At 43.8% G+C, this 13,360-nt stretch overlaps 1 protein-coding gene across 4 annotated transcripts in view; it reads left to right on the top strand.

The window, feature by feature from the left end:
• The window catches only part of dmxl1 (Dmx like 1), a gene marked incomplete at its 3' end in the record, with an annotated part of 327,508 nt that overhangs the window by 311,836 nt on the left and 2,312 nt on the right, over positions 1-13,360 (top strand). For all 4 annotated transcript variants that reach the window (XM_084323717.1, XM_084323718.1, XM_084323720.1 and 1 more), the window contains exons 49-50: positions 4,788-4,840; positions 6,228-6,445. In XM_084323717.1, the coding sequence (XP_084179843.1) occupies positions 4,788-4,840; positions 6,228-6,445 (271 nt within the window). The remainder of the gene's footprint in view (positions 1-4,787; positions 4,841-6,227; positions 6,446-13,360) is intronic.

Here is a 13,360-nt window from a genome sequence, read left to right on the forward strand (position 1 = left end):
TGAGTACAGAGGCGCTGATCCAGGCGGGCCCAGACGGTCAATCTCAGGAGTTCAGAGGAGGAACAATCACACACATATAAGACAACAGTACATAAAACACAGAACAATACCACCCCAGTTACAACCCCCCCTCCTTCTACTCTAAACTCTAACCCACCCGTCCTATTATTAATACTCCTATACCCACTCTCCAATCCCCTCCCTATGCCCCATCCACTAAGGATGGTCATCTTCCTCTCTACCCACTGGAGTCATGGATCCAATAAGACGTTCTCCACTCCGACCCCCCTCTAGATAAACCCCTAATTAAACCCCCACTAGTCCAATAAACACAAATAAAAATAAAAATTTAATTCAATAAAGATATCGGTCGAAAACCACCGTGAGCTTTGGCCCTAACATGAGGCAACTATAATGGAAGAAATAGCCATTATTATATAATAACTCAACATCAACCCTGTAACCATCCTCTTCCGAGTCTGTATCAATGTCGTAACGTTATAGCATAAATGGATAAAGGAAAATTCAAAACAAAATCAGAGCATATCAGCAGTTAGTCTAAGGTAGGATCGGATCACAGTTAAATTGCTCATTCAAATGCCATTAAAACAGCGACAATAAGAGGAAAAGGAAAAAGAGGGTTATGGCTAAAGTGCAAGCAAAGCTAAACCTGACCCAGCCTGTTATCACATATTTTATGTATATTCGGTCGAGAGCCAACGTGAGCCTTGGCCCTAACATGACAACTATAATGGAAAAATTAGCCATTATTATATAATTACTCAACATCAACCCTGTAACCATCTACCTCGGAGTCTGCATATTAATGTCGCAACGTTATAGCATAAATGGATAAAGGAAAATTCAAAACAAAATCAAAGCATATCAGCAGTTAGTCTAGGGTAGGATCGGATCACAGTTAAATTGCTCATTCAAATGCCATTAAAACAGCGACAATAAGAGGAAAAGGAAAAAGAGGGTTATGGCTAAAGTGCAAGCAAAGCTAAACCTGACCCAGCCTGTTATCACATATTTTATGTATATTCGGTCGAGAGCCAACGTGAGCCTTGGCCCTAACATGACAACTATAATGGAAAAATTAGCCATAAGGTAGAATCGGATCACATTTAAATCGCGCATACAGATGACATAAAAACAGCGACAATAAGAAGAAAAGGAAAAGAGGGTTATGGCCAGAGTGCAAGCAAAGCTATACCCGACCCAACCTGTTATCATATATTGTATATGCATATTCAACCGACCTTCTACTATTGGATCCCAAAGCTCAAAACATCCTGGATATAAAAATAAAAGCATACAAGAAGTTAGTTAAGGACCCGATCACCCTTGAATTGTGCAAACCAATGTCACTTTGAACAGCAACAGCAACCAAAATACGTAACCATTAACGGGTCTCATAACGGGCGCGTAAGCTAGTGATGAATCCGGCTAGCACGCTAGAATCTGTCATGTACATTGTTCAGTTAGCTCGTTAGCCTCCATAGAGCTCGGATGGGCAGCTGGTAGTTAGCCTGTCTGGGCCTGATAACAAGCAATTGTGTGTAGTCCGCCCTAACAATGTATTTAGGTCCACAACGCTAAGCCACTCACCCGACAAAGCTATCAAGCCACCGTCTCGGCCAACCCCCCGAGATATTCCTCCGCTTTGGCCAACGACCAAAATGAGCGACGGTCATCGCCCTTACATAGCACAGACAATCTTGCAGGGGCGAATAGCGTAGGCCTCAAGCCCAGTTTCCATAGCTTGGCCATGACCAGTTTGTATTCGCCCCTCTGTGCCTGAACATCCGGCGTGAAGTCCTCGAAAATGGCCACTTTGTGATTGTCGAGACCCAGATCCCCCCTTCTGGCCCGGGCCGACCGCATGATGAGTTCTCTCTGTTGTAGCCTGTTTAGCTTGACAATGATGGGCCTCGGCTCCTTGCCCACACCAGGACTGGTCTTGCCCGCTCTGTAGGCCGACTCACACAAGGGCGGATCGGGAAGGACGTCCTTCCCCAGTATCCTCTGCAGCAGCTCCGGCATGTTCTCCGAGAGACGTCCTCCCTCACTGCCCTCCGGTACACCAACAATCCTGATGTTGTATCGTCTCTCCCTGGACTGCAGTTCCACAATTACCGACTGTAGTTTGCCGACGTCAGCCTGCGTAGCCAGCAGGGAGCTCTCTAGACCGGCCACCCTCTCGCCTTGTTGAGAGGCCTCAACCGTTAGCGAAGCTAGTTTGCTAGCGTTAGCTGCGGCGGCAGCGTGTAGTGACTCCATCTTTTCTTTCAACGGACCTACCGCCAGCCTGATTTCCTCCGACATTGCCCGATGGAAGGAATCAAAAAGTTCCGCCTGCGCTTTCATCTGAGCATCAGCGAAGCGTACCTCAAAGTCTGCATGGAGTTTGGTCACGACGAGAGAATTTCACTTATCTCAGGCGAAAGCGAGGACGGGCCCGGTGCCATTTTGTCGGCTGAAGCGTTGTTGGCTCTGGTTCCCGGCTTCGACATCACGAAAAGTCGAAAAAAGGTCGATGAAGGTAGTAGATGCTCGACCACTCAACAAAAAGATCAATAAGAAATAAAAATAAAATAAAGACTAGTGGGGTGACAGTGTTTTCCGCACGATAATAGGGAGCTCCCGTGAAACACGTCTCACCCCATGAACGCCTGGCTCTGCCTCTCAAGTTAAAGTAACAGTTTAACTGAAACAGATTACTGTACTTCGGAATTCCCCTAGGATCCCTCTCATCAATGTCATGTGCTTTCGCACTGGTCCCCGGCCTCATCGGCATGCTAGTGAGGGAGACTGGTCTTAGGAGGGATAGCCTGTAAGCTCTAGATATATACAGATATATATATACAGGTACAATACAGGCATATACAATAAACATACTTAATCATGTTTAAGCTTAATCATCACCCGTTGTGTTTTAAACACACGTACAGCATCGTGCAGCGACCCTTGGTAGTGTAGTAGTAAATGGTTAAGCCTCTGTTGCACCAATCAGTGAGCTGCATTTTAGGATTCTTGGGAGCGACCGGAGGTCGAACTGTTTGTAAAGTGAGACAGCAATAACTCTTCTTCCGAGATAAGGTCATAGCGCCCAATCAGCACACAGCGGTTTATAGGGTCCTGGGGTGCCGACCGGAGCAGGCTAGCAGGCTTACAAGGTCATACACAAGGGAGGGAAAGATAATACTGATGCAAGCCTTCCTGCTTGGCAGTATGTATATAGTATGTAAGTATACTAAGTATTGATTATACTTTCTAGTTTATTTAACATGTGCAATCAACATATACTGATCATGTTAGTTATACGTTTATACACGCAGTGAAAGAACGTAGTGTAGGCACAGAGCGTAACTGTCCTTGGACGAGCTCCTCATTCTGCCATTTGGAATGTGCCCTGTCCGGGGGAGGGAAGCACACAGTCCTGAAGCACACAGTCCTGAAGCACACAGCATTAACAGAACGGAACAATTGCACTGCTGTGATATACAAGATAATACATGTTCTTTAATCATATCATCAAAGGTGAAAGAAAGTAGGCACAGAGGTCACTGTCCTAATAACGTCTGTGAGGGGGAACGGGATGGCAAATGCTGGGTCACGCTGGCTGTGACTCAACAAGGAACAACACCATTCCATTTCTGTCAACAGGTTTCATTCCTTTCTTGCATCAAGCTCACTGCCCCAGGCCTGTGCTCTGGGAACAAATTTTTGAGGGAGTGGAAATAAATATTTTTCTCAAGTTGAATACCGAGGCCAAGTACTACTCCATCTCTCTCTCCCTTGGAGTGTGTGAGGTTGACGCTACAAGGAGAATGCTCCGTCTCTCGGAGCGAGATCATAGTGAATGATTCATAATTGACGTGTGATCTTTCAATGGCCTCCTTTTTATACAGGTAATATTCATACTGGTTTAAATAAACACTTTGATTGTATTTCCAATTTGTTTTTGGCGAAAGGAATCAAAAGCTGGTCCCAAATATAAGCCTGGGCTAATAATTGGACGTTTTATACTATATTTCAATGTGATGTTTAATATTTTGCAGCGTCAAGCTTAATGTCACAATGAAGGCACTGATTGATTGATTGAAAAGTGTATTAACAGATTGCAGAATGGGTACAGTACGGCTCAATACATACAATTGTTAAGGGGATGCAGACCAGAGAAAGACTTTCGTCTTGTTTACATCAGGGTCCCCCATTTTCAATTCATCATCGTGTGATGACACACTGTGTGTCAGATGCTGGAATAGAATAGGACAGACAGCAGAACTATGTTTGGCTCGTCCGTTAAAGTGACTTAAGATGTCCAGCTGCCCAGCCCCCGTATGCTTGCCCACTAGCCTGACTGTCCTGATTGTGATTATGTGGTTGTGATTTATGATTATGTATATGTGTGCCTGCCTATACGGTGCTTATACATGTATGGGCTTTGATTTGTCCCTGTACACTGTTTTTTTTATAGATGCATGAATGCATAGTGAGTGAATGTACAGAATATGTTTTAAACTGTTTTTATATTAGCTTTAATGTTAGCTATTTTTCTGTTTCTTTTCTGGCTTAAACATCTGGCCCAGGGACTACCACTGAAAACTAGCAACCCTGCTAATGTTGGCATGTTTAAATTTTTTTTAATTTGTATTCATTTATAAATTTATAACTGTAGATTGATATGCACTGTCCCTGATCAAATAAACTGAGTAAACTAAACTAGTGGTTGGTATTAACCTCTCGCCTAAACTGTGTATGTTGTGTGTTTGTCCCCATAGGAACGTGTGTCTGTGGGACACCCTGGTGACTCCGGGGAACAGCCTGGTCCACGGTGAGTCCACACGGCACCTGGTGGGCACCTGGTGGGGGCCTGGTGGGGCCATGGAGGAGGAGCCCTGGCGGGGCCCTGCAGCGCACGGATCATCCTCCAGGTCCAGGGGTCGACTGAGGAGAAGACCACACCGCAGGGACACCTCAGTCCACGCCTGGACCTGGAAGATAATCCGTGTGCTTCAGTACCGTCCTCCACGGCACCGGGCCCGTCCAGCAGCGGGCGCTTGCTCTCGGGAATAACAACTAAAGGCTGTTTCTTTTGTAACCATGTTTGTAATAAATCGATCCATACTTCTTTGTATTTATATATTTATTTATATATTTATTTATATATATATTTATAATATGTACAGTGATACAGGTTTAAAAACAGTAGTAAGTAGTAAGTCATACTGGCCAGCAGTGTAAAGAGTAGGATATGTACAGTTATAGATATAGTATCAACAGATTATTGCAACCTTTTCAAATCAAATTGATTTGTAAAGCCCGAAATCACAAGTTTAATGTCCCCATGGGCCGGACAAGTCTTCTTTAAACAAGTCAAGAAGAAACATCACAATAAATCAAGAACAAAAAACACCATGAAATCCAATATAAATGTAAAATAAATAAATGCAACACTCCCAGACATACCCCAGTGAAGGTAAGGAAAAACTCACTAAAAACCTAGCAATAGGAAAAAAGCACCACAGGCGTTGTGGAGGAGAGAAACCTTAGAAGGGCCGTTCAAGGGGGGATCCCCCTTCTTGGATGTCGGTGATGGTAGTGTTGCTATGGATGATCGATGGGTGGAGAATAAAACAGGCGAATAGTTGGTATGTATGTACATAATGTGATAAAACACAAATATGTACAACATGCAATAGCAACTGGGGTACATAAGAAAATGTTTGAAAGATTTAAATAGAATAGAGCTAAGAACAACAAAAGAAAAAGCGTAGGGAAACAAGCGCTAGTATGAAAAGGGTTATATGCAGGTATGTACAGACAGGTGTGGATAGATATATACGTTATCTCTGCAATATCTTTTTCTGTCTCCCTCTCTCCCTCCCTCTGTCTCTCTCTCCCTCTGTCTATTTCTCTCTCCCCCCTCTCTCTCTCTCCGTCTCTCTCTCCCTCTCTGTCTCTCTCTCCCTCACCCCCTCTCTCTCCCCCCTCCTCTATCCCTCTCTCCCTCCCACTCTGTCGCTCCCTCCCTCTCTGTCTCTCTATCCCTCTCCCTCTCTATCTCTCTGTGTGTCTCTATCCCCCCCTCTCTCTCCCTCCTCTCTCCATCTCTCTCTCTCTCCCCCTCTCTCTCTCTCCCTCCATCTCTCTGTCTCTCCCCCCCCCCCCCTCTCTCTCCATCTCCATCTCTCTCTCTCTGTCTCTCCCCCCCCCCTCAGCCTTCTGTGTCCATGAGTCTGGTGCCACAGTGCTGTCTCTGGCTCCCAGGCAGCAGCTGCTGATAACAGGTGGTCGTAAGGGTTGGATCAGTGTTCTGGAGCTCCCTCACCGGCACCAGCGCCAGAGCTTCCTGGCCCACGACTCCCCGGTGAAGGCCCTGGCCGTGGACCCCACCGAGGGCTCCTTCATCAGCGGCTCCTCGGAGGGCAACATCAAGGTGGGCTGAATCATCCTATCAGAGATGTCTTACACATACGTACAGATGTAGAGTCGTCCAATCGGATGTCTTAACACATAGGTACAGATGTAGAGTCATCCTATCAGAGATGTCTTACCACATACGTACAGATCTAGAGTCATCCTGTCAGATGTCTTAACACATCAGATGTCTTAACACATAGGTACAGATGTAGTCATCCTATCAGAGATATCTTAAGTTCCAGCTGATGGGTAGGAGCTGGAAAACAGAATGGTTCTATAGCCTGAAGTCCTATGTAGTACCGGTCCAAAGTCTATCAAAATCCCACAGAAAAATGAATGTTTTACAAAGGTCTTTGTAATGTGTGTGTACCAGTAAAAATTCGGCATGATTATCCAAAATGGCCGTCCGCTCCCATTCATTCAGAGTCTCTCGTCAAAACAATGGACTTCTTCGTCTTCTTGTGTCACCTTCCCCCACTCTGAGCGTCCGTCTGGGATCGCTTTCCGAGCAGACGCTCCTTGGCTACAACGGTGATAATTTTGGCCATCAGCGGTGACTGGTCAGTTCAGGGCCGCGCACAACGGCTTGTCGAATAACGTTCGCTGCATGTTTCGTCTGGTAACTCGAGAATGGAATCACGCAATAGGTCGAGAGTGGTGACGATCGAAAGGCGGCAAATTATACTTTCCAACAATGTATTGGTTGATCGCCGAAAATGCAGCCCGGAGCCGATAGACGAGCGCATAGTGCCGTGATGTGCGCACGAGTGCGTGGCGGCCCGTATTTCGGCTGTCCAATCCTTAAGTGGTTAAATAAATGAAGGTAAGGGCGGCTGGGTGGCGCAGCGGACATTGCGCTCGTCACCAACGCAAGAGACACCGGGTTCGAATCCGGCTGTTGGCGTTGCCTCCGGCTTGGGCCGGCCGTCATACTAACTCAATTGGCAGAGTTAGCAGGTGGAAGTCGATGGGTGGTAATCTGGACGTTGTGGACAGCGACTCCTACGAGTCGGTTGGGGGACGCCTGCACAGTAGAGACAGGAAATGGCGGGGGTAGTGTGAGCCTCCCACACGTTACACCTCGCCAATGAGAGTCCGCGCTGTCATGTGAAAAGATGTGACAGGCTCCCTCCTCTGGTATTGGATGGGACACGTGATGCAAGGCTTCTATCCTCCCTACAACCGGCCAGTGGGGGGAATATGCGAGCAACGTTCAAGACATCGGAGGGGAGAATTGGCACAGCGAAATTGGGATGGGAGAAAAAGAGAAAAAAAAGTGGATAGAAAATTTATAAAAATGAAGGTACAATTACTGATTCATTAAATAAATGATTGACTGCATTTCTACAACAGTTTTCCTCGAACAACTAGCTCTCCAGCCAGTGAGCGACACAGTGAGCGACACAGTGAGCAACGGTTAATGAATCAAATGAAGCGTTTGTCCAGTGCACTACTTTTCCCATGTTGTATTTCAAAGCACCGGGTAAAAAAGGCTGAGTGGAGGACTTCCGGTTTGAGATGTTTGGGTAAGCGGCCATAGAAAAAAGCTCTCGGTCAAAGTATCGAAAAAAGGAAGTAAAACTATCTAAAACAAAATAAAAAGTGACAATTCAAGGATATAAGAGAAAAGAAAGGATGAACAAGAGAAAAAGCGAGAGAAAAGGGACCCCAGAAGAAGTACAAACACCGGAGGAAAGTTATCGACACGAGGTGGCGCAGGAGGTAATTCAAGCTAGCATGACGCAGGGCGACAGACCAGAGATGCCCACCTGGGTAGCGGAGCTACAAGCTAGCATACAGACTAGCATACAAGCTAGCGCAATAGCTAACCAACAAGCTAGCGCAATAGCTAACCAAGCTAACACGCATAGCATTCGGAGCGACATCGACAGACTCAGGGAAGAATTAAAGAAGGGTCAGGACGAGATCAGAGAAAGTTATCGACACAAGGAGGTGGCGCAGGAGGTAATTCAAGCTAGCATGACGCAGGGCGACAGACCAGAGATGCCCACCTGGGTAGCGGAGCTACAAGCTAGCATACAGACTAGCATACAAGCTAGTGCAATAGCTAACCAACAAGCTAGCGCAATAGCTAACCAAGCTAACACGCAGAGCATTCGGAGAACCTTCGACCATGACTATTCAACAGAAGTGGCTGTAAAGCGTCGGAGCTATGTTCAGATAAAAAAGACTCTGAAAGAGAAAGGCATCAGATTTCAATCACCAATGACCACGCTGAAGGTTCATTGGAAAGAAGGCATAAAGGTGTACAACGACGTGCGGGAAGCGACGAGGGACATGGACCGGAGAGGATGGAAGGTGCCGGGATAAGAAGAGGAGAGACCGACGCTGATGCAGAGGTTGGAGGAGGCGAGAAGATGGACCAGGGTCGGGGGACGAGGAGAGGAGGACGGGACGCTTGTATCCTTTCGGCAAGCAACCCTCCCTTCCGCGTTGCTCACGAGCGCGTGCATGAGCCGCGATAAGCCCCTCAGCCAGGCAGGAATACTAAGCTCCAGTTAACCTGATTTATACAAATGGAAGTATTGATTTTGCCGTAACGAATCATTAAAAAAATATACCGTTAACTGGAATATGTTGTTTCTTTACACATGTTGGATTATGTTATTGGTTTGTCATGACAAACTAATAAAAAAAATGCGAATTAACCGGTGGTTATCCTATTATATTAACATAGCTAAAACAACACACGGTAACGTTAATATAATTACATGCATCATTGTTTACAATGAATGGTGGGGCTAATCGAAAGGACTGGACACGGACTGTTATATTAAATTAATTGATTGCTGTTTAACTTGTCCGTGTCCAGTCCTTTCGATTAGCCCCACCGTTCATTGTAAACAATGATGCATGTAATTATATTAACGTTACTGTGTTGTTGTAGCTATGTTAATATAATAGGATAACCACCGGTTAATTCACGATTTTTTATTGGTTTGTCATGACAAACCAATTACATAATCCAACATATGTGTAAAGAAACAACATATTCCAGTTAACGGTATATTTTTTTTAATGATTCGTTACGGCGAAATCAATACTTCCATTTGTATAAATTAGGTTAACTGGAGCTTAGTATTCCTGCCTGGCTGAGGGGCTTATCGCGGCTCATGCGCATGCGCGCGCTCGGCCAAGACGGAGAAGGAGATCTGAACCGATTCAAATCGGATCAACTGAGAAGAAAGACGAAAAGACACGGAGAAGGGGAACAGAGAGGAGACGAGAGGGGACACGGTGATCCAGGGAAGGATAAGTACAATACACATTAAACTGGTATACATGGGACGCACACAATACAAGTAAAGGTAAACATGAAAAGGACTTATACAATGAGAAGATGGTAAAGTACATACGAGATAATTATACCAAAAGTAATAAAAAAAGGACATGGAGATTCAAGAGATATATTGAGGCGGATATGAAAGAACCACAGGATTACATGTGACACATAATACAAATAGACGGGACCATGAAAGTGACTAATGCAGAGCTTATGACCGGGAGCTCGGAGGTCGCACACAGAACGAGCTGGACATGTATAGTGCGCATTTCTTAGCCACTAGGGGGAGCCCTCTCACTAGGAGAGCCACTACTCCCCACCCGCCAGCGGGGGAAAGAGGGAGACGACTGAGTCCCTCAACTACCATGGAAGTTCCAAGTGTTAATGTTGATTATGGTTATATGTATGTAAATCAGACAGGGATAGCAGTGTCTACAACCACAAATATTATTTTATGTGACATGGGTAGAACGGGAGAACATTTGGAAAAGAAATATGACACAAGTTAAGGGTATCAAAATTATGTCTCTGAATGTGAATGGTATGAATAATCCGATTAAAAGGAGTAAGGTGATGACTAAACTTAAGAAAGAGGCGCAGGTTATCTTCTTACAAGAAACGCATCTAATATCACAAGAACATGAAAAGCTGAAGAGATTCGGGTATGAGAATCTGTTGTATAGTTATTTTAAACAGAACCGTAGAAGAGGAGTACTGTAGCTATACTAATTAAGAACACAGTGAAGTTTGAAATGATCAGGGAAATAAGGGATAAAGAGGGGAGGTATGTAATGGGCAAGGGGAAAATGGAAGGTCAAATGGTAACACTAGTGAATGTATATGCTCCACCAGAAAGTGAAAAATATTTATTTGAAACAATCTTTGATATCATAGCGATGGAAGGGGTCCTAATCTGTACAGGTGATTTTAATGTGGTACTGAACTATGACATAGATACGACAAGCACAAAGAAATGGAGGACAAACATTAGCAAATATATGAATATACAAATGGCAGAATTAGGAATCATTCAGAGAAATGCACACACTAGATACTAGAATACACACATTATTCGCATCCACACACAACATATTCAAGGATAGACTATTTTCTCATGACAACAGGGGACAGATACAGGGTAGAGGACTGCAGGATAGGGGTGATGGACATATCAGATCATAGCGCAATATATCTGACAGTGAATCTTAAAAGTATGCGGAGAAATAGTTTGGAGACTGAATGTAGGACTATTAAATAACAAAGGTTTGGTTAATGAAGTAAAAGGAGACATAATTAGTTACAGAGAAGAAAATGATAATGGAGAGGTAGACCCAAACATTGTATGGGATGCACTAAAGGTAGTAATACGTGGAAAATTGATAGCAAAGACGACATTACTCAAGAAGGCCAGAATAGAGACATACCAGAACTTGATAAAGAAACTGAAAGAATTAGAGAAAGAACACCAAAGCTCAAAGAACCAAAAGACACTTAGAGAGGTAAAGGAAGTTAGAGGAAAGATAAACAAAGAAGTGCTGACAGAAATAGAGAAGAAAGCTAGATACATGAAACAGACATACTATGAAGGAGGACCAAGAGCGACCAGACTTTTAGCTAGACGAATCAGGACACAACAAAAACTGAACACAATACACACTAAGGGACACGAACACGAACAAAATACTAAGAGAACCAGCTGAAATAGAGAAGACATTAGAAGAATACTATAAGAAACTATACACACAACCGATAGTGGCAGGAGAAGAGATAGAGATTTTTTTAGGAAAATTAGATCTACAATCGATAGGGACAGAACAGAACGAAATATTAAACGCAGAGATTACAGAACAAGAAGTGGGGAATGCGATCAGTAAAGCAAAGAGCAGTAAGTCACCGGGTAGCGACGGATTCCCCTCTGAATTTTACAAAACATTTAGACAGGAACTGAGCCCCATATTAGAAGCAGCATTCAGACACACGATGAAAGAAGGCACAATGCCACCTTCATGGAAAGAAGCCATAATTACTACAATTCCAAAAGAAGGGAAAGATAGAGAACTATGTAGAAGTTTCAGACCTGTGTCCATACTTAATGTAGATTACAAGATGTATACATCAATAATATCCAAAAGATTTGAGACATTTATGACGGATATTATAGACGAGGACCAGACCGGATTTATTAAAGGAAGGCAGACACAGGATAACATAAGGAAGACAGTGCAGGTGGTAGAGGAGATACAAAAAGAAGGAGGAAGTGCAGTACTAGTTAGCCTAGATGCAGAAAAAGCATTCAACAGTGTAAGCTGCATATTTCTATATAAAGTATTGGAGAAATTTGGATTAGACAAAAACGCAATGAAAACAATTAGGGCATTATATCAAGAACCGACGGCAAGGATTAAGGTAAATGGTAGTCTGACGGACCGGATTAAACTAGAGAGGGCTACCAGACAGGGTTGTTGTCTTTCGCCGACGCTCTTCGATGTATTCATCGAACCACTGGCTCAACTAATTAGACAGACCAAAGACATCAAAGGGGTGGAGATAAGGGGAACAGAACATAAATTGGGACTGTTCGCAGATGACGTGATAGTATATATGAGGCAACCAGACATAAGCTTTCCGACACTGATGGATTTACTGACAGAATATGGATATTACTCAGGGTATAGACTCAACGTGACGAAGACACAGACTTTAGCACTGAACTACACGCCAACGATAGAGATCAAAGAAAAATACAAAATTAAATGGACAGGATCAAGTACCTAGGGGTGAACATTACAAGAGGGGTGGAGGGGCTATACGAGGCAAACTATACACAGATTAATCAGAAAATCAAGAGACCTAGAAAGATGGACAGTAATGCCCCTAGATTTCAGCTCAAGGATCGAAATCATTAAGATGAACATATTACCAAGGTTATTATACCTATTTCAGTCTTTACCTATATCAATACCACAAACAATTCAGGGAATGGTATAGACGGATATCAAGATTCATTTGGGGGGGGGGGGGGGGGGGACCAAGGATCAGATATGTGACTCTACAACTACCAAAGGAGAAAGGAGGAATGGCAGTACCCAGTTTAGAAGGCTATTACTATGCAGCACAGCTTAGGACAGTAGCATGCTGGTGCAATGTGAATTATGAAGCCAAATGGAAAGATATAGAAACCAAAAGAGAGGGATTCAAAGTGCAGGCACTAATAGGAGATAGGGAGCTGTTCAGAAGACAGGAACAACTACTAGACCCAATTACCAAATTCACTATAAACATATGGAACACAATAGTAAAGAAATACAAGCTAGAAAAATAATCCAAGATACTGAGATGGATAAAACACGACAACAAATTCAAACCAGGGATAGACTACCGTGGTTTCAATATGTATATCAATATGTACAATGATAGAAGGAGGTGAGATGCAGACTCTACAAAAATTTAAAGAAAGATTCGGACTAGAGAATAGAGACCACTTTAGATATTTGCAGATTAGAGATGACTATAACAAAGAAATAAAACAAGGCAGAGACAAAGAACAGAATGGGGTCATTAAGATAATGGTAAAATCATATGAAGGAAGGAAGGGGAGGATTATATCAGCACTATATCAGGCAATAA

Source organism: Notolepis coatsorum (assembly GCF_963971535.1).
Source record: "Notolepis coatsorum genome assembly, chromosome: 10".
NCBI lineage: Eukaryota > Metazoa > Chordata > Actinopteri > Aulopiformes > Paralepididae > Notolepis > Notolepis coatsorum.